The sequence below is a fragment of the Brassica napus genome, chromosome A4 (genome assembly GCF_020379485.1).
Source record: "Brassica napus cultivar Da-Ae chromosome A4, Da-Ae, whole genome shotgun sequence".
Classification (NCBI taxonomy): Eukaryota; Viridiplantae; Streptophyta; class Magnoliopsida; order Brassicales; family Brassicaceae; genus Brassica; species Brassica napus.
This window is the reverse complement of record NC_063437.1, coordinates 10,722,298-10,737,418: the sequence shown is the minus strand read 5'-3', so window position 1 is coordinate 10,737,418 and position 15,121 is coordinate 10,722,298. Positions and strand designations below refer to the sequence as shown.

Genomic DNA, 15,121 nt, shown 5'->3' with positions numbered 1-15,121 from the left:
GTTCCGGTTCGGGTCTTCAGGTCCAGGTTAAAAAGCCCATGCCTACAAGGCTACAACTAGGGATGAGACAGATCTGGATATCCAACCAATTTTGGGTATCCGGATCCGGATATCCATTTAGATATCGTACTATAATATCTGGATCCAGATTTGTAAAAATATTTTAATACTATAATTCTAAAAATAATACTTAATTTAAATATTATATGTATATATAAAATATAATATTAAAAAATTATTATATCAAAAAATAATTTTATGCATAAATACTAATATATCAATATAATTATTAATAAAAATTAAATTTAATATATTTGAAATATGGATCCGGTAATCTGGAAAAATTAAGATATTCGAATCCGGATTTAGTTTTGATGGATCCGAAGTTTTACCATATTACCGCATTCAAACTCCCCAAGTATTCTCATAGACACAAAAAATACTTCTCAATTGGAATGTGACTTTGGATCTTAAAGAAAAGACAAAAGTATCTTATAGTGCAATGTAGGGCTGGGCATTTTATCTGACATCCAAATCCGAATCCGAACTCGATCCGAAAAACTGAACCAGAATCCGAATCGAAGTAGCAAAATACTCGAATGGGTTTTGTATTGAACAAGTTTGGATACCCGAACCCTATCAGGTATATCCGAAACCCGAAATAATATCTGAAGTCAACCGAAGATATGTATACTTTAACCCAAATCTATATCTTTCATCCAATTTATGTAATGACATTTTTCCCTTAATTAATATTATATAAAATCAATACTAAATCACAATTTTCCCTAACCTAAACGTGTCCACATATATATAAATATGTATCTTTTTCTTAAATGTGAGATATTAAGGCACCATCTGCATCTCCCATTTCTCATCTTCTCTCCATACAAGATTTTATTTCCTAAAATATTGTTATTCTCATGATCTATGAAAGGTTTCTCGGAGACATTAGTTGTTACCGCCATCAACAATAACCACCATAAACGTCACTGTAACAACCAGAGACACCTTGAACCATCTTGTCGTTCTTCATACAGAGGGATAGTTTCCATACATGGAGCTTTCCTTGTTACTCTTGGTCGTGTTACGTAACAAAAGCAAGAGAAGAAACAGTGTTTTTTTTGCAATAATTATGTGGTTTTTAAAAAAAATTATCGGTAGTTCGAAATTTTTATCAAATGCTTTGGCTTTTCGGTTATATCCGAAATACCTGAACCCGAACTAAAAATATCCAAAACCAACCCGAAGTATAGAAATATCTGAACGGGTTTTATACTTCTATACCAAAATACCCAAACATCCGAAATATCCAACCTGAATCCTAACAGCTATCCGACAGCCACCCCTAGTGTAATGCATTCTTTAAAAGTTGAGCGTCAAGGCACAAGACGCACCATGGCGACTGTCATAACGGCATTAACCTTTATGGCGATGGTAATTTGGCAAGGCCCTCGCCATGGTGCGCTTTTGATTGAGTCTCGTGGCGCCTTGGACGCAACAAGGTGAGAGCCTTTGAGTTTGTTATTTTCACGCTAGTATAAAGCATAAAATAGTAGGGCCTATCTAGGACCCGAATCCAATCCGAGATCCGCTCTGAAAATAGGGTATCAAGGGTGACTGGATCCAAATTTGGATAGTAAAATGTCAGATCCGCCGAAAACGGATCTGAATCAATTTTTAAATCTTGATATTCTGATCAGAATCAGAATTTTTTAAATATATTAAATTTTATTAATAATTGTAGTTGATATATTAATATTTATACATAAATTAGTCTTGTAGTATTATATTTAGTTTTGTAATCATATATATATATATAATATAAATTTTGTATAGATATTTAATTTATGTATTATTTATTAATAATTGTAGTTGATATATTAATATTTATACATAAATTAGTCTTGTAGTATTATATTTAGTTTTGTAATCATATATATATATATATATATATATAGAAAATATAAATTTTGTATAGATATTTAATTTATGTATTATTTTTAGAATTTAATATTTTAAAAATATTTTTTATTTCTATACGGGTCCAAATCCGGATCCCGATACTCACGCGTAATACAATATGTAGACGAATATCCGAGACCTGGATATCCAGAAGGCACATATCCGGATACTAAAATCATCGATCCGACCGGATCCAGTACCCTAAACTTTCTGTATATCTGTCACTCAAACCCCATATATATCATGTTTGTGAGGTGTCCTTTTGGACCTACATACCTCCGGTTTCACATGTGAAGATTCTACGACTCTTATGTAAATCTAATTGGTTATCTTCTTGAGAAGATGAAAACAACCTCCTGCGTTTCTTGAATTTCTTAGAGTTGTACTTTACTTCCACTGTTCTTCTTGGAAAGAAATTCTCTTTATAGAAAACGCTACTTCGAGAAACAAACACTTTGTCTCGGTGGAGTTGTAAAAGTAATAACATGGTTTCTTTTGGATAACCAACGAAGTAGTATTTATCAGATTTGGGTCCAAGCTTATCAGTAAACATACGTTTGACATAAGCATCAGAACTCCAAATTTTGAGAAAAGACAAATTTGGAACTTTTCTTGTTTAAATCTCATATGGTGTCTTCTCAACTTATTTTGATAGACATCTATTTAGCATAAATGCATACGTTATAGAGCGTATCCCCAAAAGGATAATGGAAGATCTGTATGACTTATAATAAATTGAACTATATCTAATAAAGTCTGGTTCCTTCTTTCGTATACACACACAATTGTGGTATTCTTGGAGGAGTGAGTTATGAACCAATTCCACATGCTCTCAGATGATCATTAAACGCTTGAATCAAATATCTTCCACCTCGATCAGATCGAAGAGCTTTTATTTTCTTGTCAAGCTGATTTATACTTTACTCTGAAATTCTTTCAACTTTTCAAAAGATTCAAACTTATATATCATTGGATAAAAATAACCATATCTACTGAAGGACTGATAGTTTCCTCTAGCAATTATACTCGTTGATCAACATACTTCAGTATGTACAAGTTCAAACAAGTCTTTAGCTCTTTCACTATGTCCAGTAAAAGGAGCCTTAGTCATTTTACCCAATGAAAAAGTTTCACATTTGTCATATGATTCATAATCAAATGAGTTCAAAAGTCCATCATTATGAAGCTTTTGAATGGGCTTCTCATTTATGTAACCCAAACGACAATGCCAAAAGATTTGATTCATGTCATTATACTTGAATCTTGTGGTACTAATTAATGTTATAGACAGACATGCTTTGGTCTAGAATATAAAGTCTATTCTCTAATGAGCCGCTACCATAAAAATATCATTACGATCAAAAGAACAATACATTTTTTAATCGAAAATTGAAATCCTTCCAAATTCAGACAAGGAATGAAAATAATATTCGTACTTATAGTAGATACATAGTAGCAATTCTTAAGTTCTAATACCAAGCTTAAAGTAAAGACAAATGAAATGTTCCCACGGTAATGCAGCAACTCTTGCTCCGTTTCCCATGCGTAGGTCCACTTGTCATTTCTCCAAAATTCTATTGTTGCTTAGACTATTCATATTTGTACAAATATGAGCACGAGAACCGATATCCAATACCCAAGAAATAAAATCAGTAGTGGTAACATTTACTTCTATAACATAATACCCGAATACGATATTTCAAAAGTCTTCTTCCTTTTTAGATATTCCAAATAAGGATTAAACTTAAAAGAAGGATCAGACTTGCTAGGATTCACAATCCAACTTGGCCTACCCTTTCTTTTGTTCTTACCCTCTTGTTTGAGAACAATTCTCGGGTTTCGATACTATTGAAGGAGTTTAATCCATTCAGTTTTTTCTTCTTGAGAACATATCTCACTGAAAAAAAGTTGAGAGGAGTTAACATTGCTGGAATAAAAAAAATAGAAAATGTTAATATAATGTTCAGGAATTTGAAAAATTCAACAATTAATAAAATTTGTATTATATTCAAAACATTTTCAATCAAATGAATATAATATTTCAAGATCCATATATCACTAAAATCCGATTGAGCTTCGGCACTGTCACTAACCCTCCATTTTCTCCATTCGCCATTGTTGCTCCTTCCACCTGTTTCACCACAGTCTCTTCTCTTGTTCGTCTTACCATCATGACGCCTCGTGTTCGCTTCGTTACTGTCACTGCTTCCTCTTGCCTCACTGTCTCTCCATCTGCTCTCCTCGCCACCGCCACAGCACTGCTTAGGTCGAGTGGACACTCCGAAACTGCTCAGCTCAAGCATGTGCCTAACAGATCTGCTTGCTTCTCTGTTTTTGACGCACCTCCACCTGCACTGTGTTGGTGCTTTCGTCGGCCGGAATGAGCCACCACTACCACGCCCCATACAGTCGTGATGGTTCTTACTCTCCAGCTGGAGATTGCTACTATCTCCGGTGAATCTTTTGTGTCTGGTCCACGACTGTTATCTAGTTCCAATCCTTTGTTCCCCTCCAACCCCATTGTCGCATCTCCTTCAACGCTGCTGCCATCATCACACTTTGTCATCTATGCACCACCAATACCATTTATGTCACCTCATCTCCGTCATTCCCTGCCGAGACTCTATAGGTCTACGACCAGCTTTTGGACTTTGGTTAGTTCGCTGAATCTTCCATTGTGAAGCTTTCGTTTAAAGCGACGACCCCTCTGCTCTGAATCAACATTTTTCTATTCAACTGTCGTAACGTCTTCATGATCTACTGTGCAAGAGTGTAGATTCGCCAAATTTGTTCGCTTCTATGTCACCACTGCGTCTCCATCACACTATGCCATCTCAAACATCGACGGTTCTTCAAAGAGCCGGCCTCACGATCCTCCCATCCCTTTCCTCGTCGCCAGTAGTTCTATGTAAGAGTGTGGACTCACCAGATATTCTCGCTACTGCATCACCGCTGCGTTTCCATCACAATATGCCGTCTCAAGCATCGACGGTTCTTTATAGAGTCCGCTCTATGATCCCCCACCCCTTTCCTCGTCGCATGAACTACTGTGCAAGAGTGTGAACTCGTCAGATCTGCTCATTACTACGTCACCGCTGAGTCTCCATTACATTACACTGTCTCAAGCATCAACGATTCTTTACATAGTCGTCACTGTGAACCTCTCACCAGAGCTGTTATCCTTTACGGAGTTTCACAGACTTCTTACTCTCTAAACCTATTAGTTGGGTTCTTCAACGTCGATCTCGACTTCTTTGCGTTTCTTCGAACTTGGGTTTTAGGATTACAAGTGAAGCTTCTCTATGGATCTCTTCTCTCCATAGCCACATCTATCTTTCGTCATATCTTAGTTATATTCATTTATCAGTTTGCCGTCGATGATCTCTTCGGTTGTAACTGACTTAGTCCATTAATTGGGCCTTTAATTTTAATATAAGCAATTGGTGTAAAAAAAAGTAAGCAACACTTTGATAACTATATGAAATACAATTATTGGTTGTTAGACGACATCTTATTTCTTATCCAACCTATTTCTTCAAGACGAAAACCGTTTTGGTAGCTTAGTCAACTAAACCAATCTTATTTCACATGGTAACCGTTATCATCCACCTCACACATTTAATTGCAGATACATTGCTTTGTCAAGCCAATCTTACAATGAAACGAACATTGATAGTTGATAAGATTGGGTAAACAACAAAAATTACTGAAATTTATTGAGAAATTAATTTTAATCCTATTTAATTTTCTACTTAAAATTTATATCTAACTAGGTTTTTTCCTGCACCATGTGCTGTAAGAAATTTTTTAAATCTAACTTATAATTAAAAATAAATTTTATTAAATATTATAGATTTTACTATTTTTTACTAATATTTAGTATAGATTTGATATATATTAAATCAATTTGTATCAAACTAATAAAAATGATATAAAATTGTATAATTATCAAAAATTTAGCCTAAACATTATTTATAAAATTTGTATATATATAAAAAACTAATGGTCTTACGATTTGATATTAATTTTTTTTAAAAGTTGTAGAAATTTTTTAAAGCTTTAGTAATACAAATTGTATAATTATAAAAAATAATAATATTTCAAAATTTGAAATTTTATATTTGAATATATTTATTTTATAGATGAGGTATGAGCTATTACCATATTTAAAAAAAGTTTACCAAAAAGAATATCAATATTGAATGTAATATATGAATTATTCTCATATTCTAATAAGTTTGTCAAAAATATAAATCAACATTAAATGAAATAATCCATGTCATATTTTTTTTAGGAAGTCATGTCATCAATTTCAGTAGCCATGTCATATTTGTTTTGTTAAATTGATTATAAAGAGGACATGTGGCAAAATCACTTCGCAAATATAATCTAGGGGATCGTAAACAATGTAAATAAAATTGTATAATTAAAAAAGATATAATTAAATTATATTTCGAAAATTTTAATGCCATATTTGAATATATTTATTTTAATGATGATTTATGAGTTATTACCATATTCTAAAATAAATTTCAAAAATATAAATTGACATTAAATGTAATATATGAGTTATTATCATATTTTAAAAAATTTACCAAAAATATAAATGAACATTAAATGCAATTGTCTATGTCATATTAAGCTATAAGACATGTCATCAATTTCATTAGCCAAGTCATATTTGTTTTGTGAAATTGATTGCATAAAGGACAATAGGTGTCTTCCTACACCATGTGCAGTAAAAATCTAAAATATTTTTAACAGATAAGTATAAATTATATTTTAAAATGAAATTTTGTTAATATTGTAAATTTTCTTTTCCGTATCAATATTTTAATATAAATTTGATTTAATTAAACATAAAAAAATATATTTAAGAATATGCATGTATATATTTGAAATTATAATCTTAGATAGATTTGCTATCTATTTATTATAATTAAATATATTAAATAAATTTGTAAAATTTGCATAATTACCAAAAATTAAAACTAAATAATATTTATAAAATTTGTAGATATATTAGAAAATAATGATTTTACGATTAAATTTTTATAATTTTCCAAAAAAATTGTATACATTTTGAAAATTTTAGTAATAAAATTTTATAATTTAAAAATATATAATTAAATTATATTTCGAAATTTATAATTCCATATTTGAATATATTTAGTTTAATGGTGATTTATGAGTTATTTCCATATTCTAAAAAAATTTCCAAAAATATAAATTGACATTAAATGCAATTGTCCATGTCATATTAAGCTATAATACATGTCATCAATTTCAATAGCCATGTCATATTTGTTTTGTGAAATTGATTGTAGAAAAAACATGTGGCAAAATCACTTCACAAATATAGTCTGAGGGATATAAAAAAATAACTAATGCATATCTTATATGCATTTTAATTGAATTAAAATAATTAAATTAATTTTAATCTAAATAAATTATGAATTATTCTTAGATAATCTTAATTTTAATTCTAATCAAATTAAGAATTAAAATTATCAAAGCTTTTTTTATTCAAAACTGATTTAACTAAATCAAGCATATCTAAATCCATATCAACACTTTGATATAATCTGGGGATTTTAAAATACATATTTATTTACACAAGTAATCATTTATTAGTAATATAAAAGAATTATTACTATATAATTGTGATAAATAATATATTTATGTATCTTACATATACGAGACATGCAAAAATACTACAAGACAACATCATGCTGAAAACTAATCGATAACAATAATTCTAATTTTATTGATTACAATAATTACCACCTTGTATCAGATATTATTAGGGTCATTTTCCTTAATATTCATAACAACTCCATTTATTAAGAATATAGCCATGCATTGATATCTGTGTCAATTTTATATGAATATGGATAACGTTCTCTTTCCCCACGCAAAGGAGAAAGAGGAAGCGGCGGGGATGGTAGAAAGAGAGAGAGAGAGAGAGTGAGAGAGAGAGAGAGAAAGAGATAAAATAGTATAGATTTAAAATCACGTTTATGAAAAATTGTACTCCCTCCGTTTCAAAATAGATGATGTTTTAGTGAGTTTTTTATATTTCAAAATAGATGATGTTTTCATATATCAATGCACTTTTTCACTTTATCAAAAACTGTGTAACCAATGATATTTTGTAGTATGTTTTCTTTGAATAACTTTTAATTTATATTTTAATGATATTTTTAAGATAAAAAACAATTTTTTTAATAGTTATGCACAATATTAAAACTTCATGTATTTTGAAACAGAGGGAGTATAAAATTTATAAAATATATGTTTGTTTTGAAAGTTTTAAACCTATAGATGGAGAAATCATAATTGTTTTAATAGGAACTGAAACCAATTAAAAATTGATGGAGAAATCATAATTGTAAAAATAAAAAAAAATTGTTCACACGTAAAAATAAATGTGTTCATGTCAAGGATAATACATCAATTATTACACAAACATTATAGCACTTTATTTATTATAGGTATACAATCAATTTAAGTCCTACTATGAATATAGGACAAAATTTCTCATATTATTATTTTGAACACAAGCGAATTAGTTTTATACCATAATCAAATTAGGGTATTTATTAACAATTGAATTGCCAGCAGTAGCAAGCTTTTTTTGTAGTCTTTGGAAGTAGTAGACATTTTCCTTCAATATAAGTTTCTTTCGTCCAACAAGTGTTTTTGCACAATGCATCAGCATCTTTTTTATTACAAGTGTCAGGTGGAGCCCTCTTGCTTCGTACTTTCTCACAATATATATCCCGCCTTTGAGCATGTCCATTTTGTATTTCTGGAAAGTGAGAAATATGTAAATCATATTGATTAAATATATAATAAAGTTGTGCGGATTACGTTTAGATCAAAAACAAAAAAATAATTGTATAAGAAATTACATAGCAGTTGTTAGATTTGTGCATGTGATATTTAAAAATTGTTACAAAATTAACATACTAGAAAAATAAAACACCTTAATTCCCTGATGATATATGTTTGCAAACATTTACAGAAATATGTTTGCAAAGTACGTAAATATAGATGTAAAATAAAAATAAAAATTATCCCTATATATCATTTAGTTTTTTACCTTTTAGCACTAATATGCCATCTTAACTTTAGATGCTACAATTTTGAATATATTATATAAACAAATACATATAAAATAATCTAATGGAGACACCATAATTTTGCTTATTTGGAATGATTGTTTTTTTTTTAGACCTATTTGAAATGATTGTTTACCTGTAGAAATCAATAAGATCATCAAAAAAACAACGAACACAACACTGTTTACGCTGCTGGCCATTTGTATATTTTTTCTTTTCTGATTGATCTCTTCTTTTTGATTTAGATTTAGTAATTTGTGAATTTAAAAAATCATCTGATTCTTCAATATAAAGCATTTTCAATCTTTTTTTAGAAAGAAAATTACAGGGCCTTCCACAAAAATGTCTGTGAAACACTAGCCAGGAGAGAAAATAGGAAATCAAAGACTTCATATTTTTCACATTTATGGTTTTTCTTTTACTTGGAAATTAATTTTGTTTGTAGGTTTTATTTTTTTTTCCTTAAAGTTTAATACATTTTTAATTTTCTTTGGATTTTCAAAAGAAGAAGGTTTATTGAAAGCAAAAGATCCTAGTCGACAATTTGGCATATTATCTAGAGTTATTTTTGGGTTCACTCTCTAGGGTGAACTTCTAGATTCATCAATTAATAGTATTTTGTTATTTCATATTCAATATCTTTAAAAAAATATTGTAGGTATATTATATTTTTAATATAAAAAGGTAAAATAAATAAAAATAGTAGTAGTTGTAAAAAAAGAATTTTTTAAAAATATTTTTATCGCCGTCAGCAAAATACTAAACTCTAAACCCTTGAAATATCCTAAACTTTGGATAAAACCTAAACCCTAAATCAAAACACTAGACACTAAATCTTGAAAATACTAAACCCTTGATCCTAAACCCTAAAATACTTGGACAAAAATAATTAAAAATAACAGTAATTGCTAAAGTTCTTTTTTAAAAAAAATATTTTTAACGCCATAAACAAAACACTAAATTTTACTGATATTTTAATAAAAATGATTCTCCTTAAGAAGTTTTAGAAAGCAGTGAATTTTCTCGGGATGGCCAAACACTAAGGAGCATCCGCGTCTCCCGGCAAACATAGGTTTGCATGACCTAAAATAGAGGATCATGTTTTGATATCATCGATGTGGAGTTTGTTCGATTAGTCAAGGACTTCATATGCTATGCTTTTTCCTGAATAGTTAAATTAATTGCACATGTAGTTTTGCTATCATTTGTGTTCAAATTAATAGACAGATTGTAAAAGTCAAAGCAATATTGTGAAAATTCAAAGCGTATATGGTCAACTGAACTTAGTGTAGAACAAAAATATATATACCGTCAATGACTAAACAGCACAAAAGTAAACAAAAAAAGAAAAAGAGAGATGAAGGTACGTTTTTTCTTCATCTTAGTTCTCCATCTTTCCTCAAAATATGATTCGAAAATTGTATCGACAGAGCCGTTTAAGATATCTACTCGAAGAAACATCTTGTCCCCAGAAAAAGTCTTTGTGTTTGGTTTCTTTAAACCGTCGACAACTTCCGGAGTAGCTGACCGCTGGTATCTCGGCATATGGCACCACAGGCTTCCTCAGGAAGTCGTATGGGTTGCGAATAGAGACAACCCAATGTCGAAGCCCGTAGGAACCCTCAAAATCTTGGATACCAACCTGGTACTCCTTGATCAACACGGTACCCGCGTCTGGTGGACCAATAGGACTAGCACAAATCTCATGAAATCACTAGTGACTGGAGAGCTTCTTGACAGTGGGAACTTCGTGTTAAGGTACTTCAACAACGACTCATCAACTGGGTGTTTGTGGCAGAGTTTCGATTTTCCGACGGATGCTTTAGTGTCCAATATGAAACTAGGGTTTGATGCCAAATCGAATATAAATAGGGTCTTGGAATCTTGGAGAAGCTCGGATGATCCGTCATCAGGAGAATTCACCTATGGAGTGGAACGTCATGAGCTCGTGCAGAGTGTCACTCGGAAGAAGGGTCTGCCAACATTCCGGAGTGAACCCTGGAAGATTAAAAATGAGAGTGGAAATTTCACCTACGTGACGTACAACATTACCGTAACCAGAGAAGAGGCCACATATTTCTTCACTGTCACTAATAAAACCTTCTTTTCCATATTGAGATTGTCCTACAACGGCGTGTTGAAGCGGTCAACTTGGGTTCCAAAACCACAACAATTGTGGAAACGCGTAGATCGTATTTTACCGCATGATACATGCGGGTTATACAACAAATGTGGACCTAATGGTATATGTGATACAAGCAGATCACGAATCTGTGGTTGCATTCATGGATTTAAGCCGAGAGACCAAGAAGCATGGGGTTTTCAAGACTGGACAGGTGGGTGTATGAGGAAGACTAAGTTGAATTGCTCTGGAGATGGGTTTGAGAAGCTTAGGAAAATGAAGTTGCCGGATATTACAAAGTCTATTGTGGACATGACTATTGGGTTGAAGGAATGCAAAGAAAAGTGCAATAGGAATTGCAATTGTACTGCATTTGCTAACCCGGATATGCAAAATAGCTGTGTGATTTGGGTGGGAGAAATCCTCGATCTTCGGAAGAGCATGATTGCCGGTCAAGATCTATTTGTTAGATTGGCTGCTACTGATATATGTAAGTTATGCTAAAAAGAAAGATAGAATGTAGATATGTTTTCATTTTATAATCTATCATTTTAACTTGGATTCTTTTACTTGTTTCTTTAGCGGTGACAAATTCAAACAAAAATACAAGAAAAATGAGTGCAAAAAGCATAATGTTGATTATTGGAATCTGCATTGTGTTTCTTCTGGGTGTCATCTTCATATTGTTCTGTTTCTGGAAAAGAAAGAAGAAGATTCCAACAAGAACCGTTGCACCACCTATTGGTATTCCTGAGATTATCTTTCTTAATTTTATTTTTATCTTCTGTCTGAATAGATAAAAAGGTTTTAAATGGTCATAATTAATACATATATAGGGAATTTACAATGTGTACCGATGGAGCTAGTAAAGGTTGTCAAGGCCACAGAAAACTTTTCTGATTGCAACAAGATAGGAAAAGGTGGTTACGGTATTGTTTACAAGGTATAAACGTATATAGAAAATATATTACTGGGCTAAGCTAAACTCCCTGAAACTTATATATAACACGTACGTGGTAACTGGAAACAGGGGATTTTACCAGATGGGCAAGCAATCGCAGCTAAAAGGCTGTTGGTGAGATCAGCTCATGGGATCGAAGGTTTCACCAACGAGGTGAATTTGATCGCCAGCGTTCAGCATGTCAACCTCGTCCAGCTACTCGGATACTGCTTTGAGGGAGAGGAGATGATTCTACTCTTTGAACTAATGGAGAATTCCAGTCTCGATACGTATATTTTCGGTACTTTCTTTTTTTCTTTTTCTACAAACTAAGTGTATACTAAAGTTGAATGCTAATTATTTGGAACTAAAATTAAAATTAATTTGGATTTGATTTTGTAGACAAAACCAAAAGCTATAAGATTGATTGGGAGAAGCGATGGGATATAACTAATGGTATTGCTCGGGGACTTTTATATCTTCATCAAGATTCTCGGTATCGGATCCTCCACAGGGACCTGAAACCGAGCAACATCTTGCTTGACAAAGATATGGTACCAAAAATCTCCGACTTCGGGATGGCTAAGCTATTTGCAAGGGATGAGACAGAAGCTACTAGTACAACGAATATGGTCGGAACTTTGTAAGCACCACCGCCAACATTTTGGAATATATAGAAATATAGAATATCATTCTGCTTTTTAAGTCTCACAAGTGTGTTTACTGTTTGGTTACTCAGCGGCTATATGCCTCCCGAATACGCGATAGATAGGATATGCTCTGTCAAATCAGACGTTTTCAGTTTTGGAGTCTTGCTTCTCGAGATAATCGCTGGAAAGAGAAACAACGAATTCTTATACTACAACGAAGAAAGCCTTCTTTTCTATGTGAGTCTGACAAATCAAGTTCTATTGTTCTTTTCTTTTTTTCTGATTGATCAAAATGCTTTGGTTTTTTTTTTTTGAACAGATATGGAAGCTCTGGTTGGAAGGAAAAGGGCTCGATATTGTAGATCCTGTTATCGTTGATTCCTCATCAACATTTCGACCAAGTGAGGTTCTAAGATGCATCCATATTGGTCTCCTGTGTGTTCAAGAAACTAAAGATAATAGACCGCTGATGTCGTCTGTTATGTTGATGCTCACAAGCGATAAAACAGAGATGAATCAGCCTGAACGTCCTGGTTCTTTCGTCATTCGAAATCGTTTTGTGATTGGTTCCTCATCATCAAACCTGCCAAACAAAGAAACTTGCACGCCGTTCGATATAGCCGACTGGACGCCCGTTAGTGCTGGGTAATCAGCTCTTCACCTCAGGCTAAGACAGTCTTTTCTCGTCTAAATTTTATTACATAGTAAAACAAATGTATTATCATAGTAAATACATGCACTGTCAAATAGTAAGCCTTAATAATGGGTTCTTTATAAGAAATGCTGTGACTAAATATGTTGACTTTATAGTTTGTTATTATTCCCTCTCAAATTATGCAACCCACTTTATTTCCTCTTAAAAATGTTGACTTCTTTAGAAAACTCCCCAAACATCACATTAAAATCGAAGAAAATCAAACTTGTAAACCTATCATTAACTTTGTACCCACACTTTTTGACCAAAACACATCACCAAATCCAACTGACCTAGTGACTAATAATATACACCAATTATTTGTCTGAGAATTCATAGTGATGCAATGGTTGTCATGAGGCCCGGCTCTGAAACTTCTGAAAAAACATTGGGCCGGAAGCTTAAAAAAAAAATTGGGCCGGAATAAATTATAAAAACAAGGAAAACATTTGCAGTTTCAAAGAATTGAAACCATGACAGCCACTTACTTACTCTGCATGTTTTGTCAGTTGAACTAATGAAACTTTTGAAAAAATAAAGGCCGATAAGTTATGTATTTTAAAAACGGCTGGAAGCTGATGCTTCCTCCGTTTCCTACCAGGGCCGCTACTCTCATGTATATATCTTTCATACACATATACAGACCACACGGTAAGGTTAAATGATTAATACAACAGAGAATGGTACGGTTTAATTATAGTAAGTCAAGTCACATGCATTATGACCTTATAAATCTCTTACTTATTAATAGAGAAACATTACTATGGAGTAATTTTTGTTTTCTACTTTAATTACAACAGTGTCATTTTGCTGACGTATCAAACTAATTGTCCTTCTCAGCCCAATTATTTAAATTTCCTTTCATTACTAGAAAATTTACATAAAATGCCACTGGTCTAACTATTTCGTCCGACATGATTTTTAAAATATGTCTATTGTTCTATGTTCAAACTCTTACTAACCGCCAATTTATTAAAACATACCCATTCGGTTCTCACTTTATTTGATCAGACCAACACCAGTTTCAACTAAAGATTGTTCTATATTCACTCTTACCAACCGCCAGTTTATTATAAAATACCAACTCGGTTCTCTATTTATTTCATCAGACCAACACCATTGTCAACTGATGGTGCTTCCGTGCATCCCAAACTACATTTGTTCCTACAAAAAGACAATTTTGATTTTTTTTTTGCACAATGTCATTATTCTATTAAAAAGGTGTTATGTGCCAGAACTCCACCATTCTATCTTCGACTGTTTCAGCCATTTATGTCACTATTGTGTCATCGTATAATTAATTGTATTTTATATGTACCATCATATGAATAATCATAGAATTGATAGTATTTTATATGTATAATCATATAAATAATCACATATATTATATTTTAAAACTTAATGTGAAATAAAAAAAACCATAATTTAAGTTAGTGTTTGAAATTGAGCTTTGTATTTTATATGTACAATCATATAAATAATCACATATATTATATTTTAAAACTTAATGTGAAATAAAAAACCATAATTTAAGTTAGTGTTTGAAATTGAGCTTTGTATTTTATTTTTTTACACATGGAAAACATTTTTTATAAGGGTTATTGGAAAATCTTTTAGTAAAAATCA

The 15,121-nt window shown here is 31.8% G+C and overlaps 1 protein-coding gene across 1 annotated transcript; it reads left to right on the top strand.

Moving 5' to 3' along the window:
- The first annotated feature begins 9,287 nt into the window (after window positions 1-9,287).
- Window positions 9,288-14,917, top strand: LOC106449652 (receptor-like serine/threonine-protein kinase SD1-8). The gene is made up of 7 exons (XM_022718089.2): window positions 9,288-11,701; window positions 11,794-11,955; window positions 12,048-12,154; window positions 12,242-12,452; window positions 12,554-12,794; window positions 12,891-13,038; window positions 13,121-14,917. The coding sequence occupies exons 1-7, from the start codon at window positions 10,447-10,449 to the stop codon at window positions 13,448-13,450; spliced, it is 2,454 nt and encodes an 817-aa protein (XP_022573810.2). The 5' UTR covers window positions 9,288-10,446; the 3' UTR covers window positions 13,451-14,917.
- Window positions 14,918-15,121: the final 204 nt, after the last annotated feature.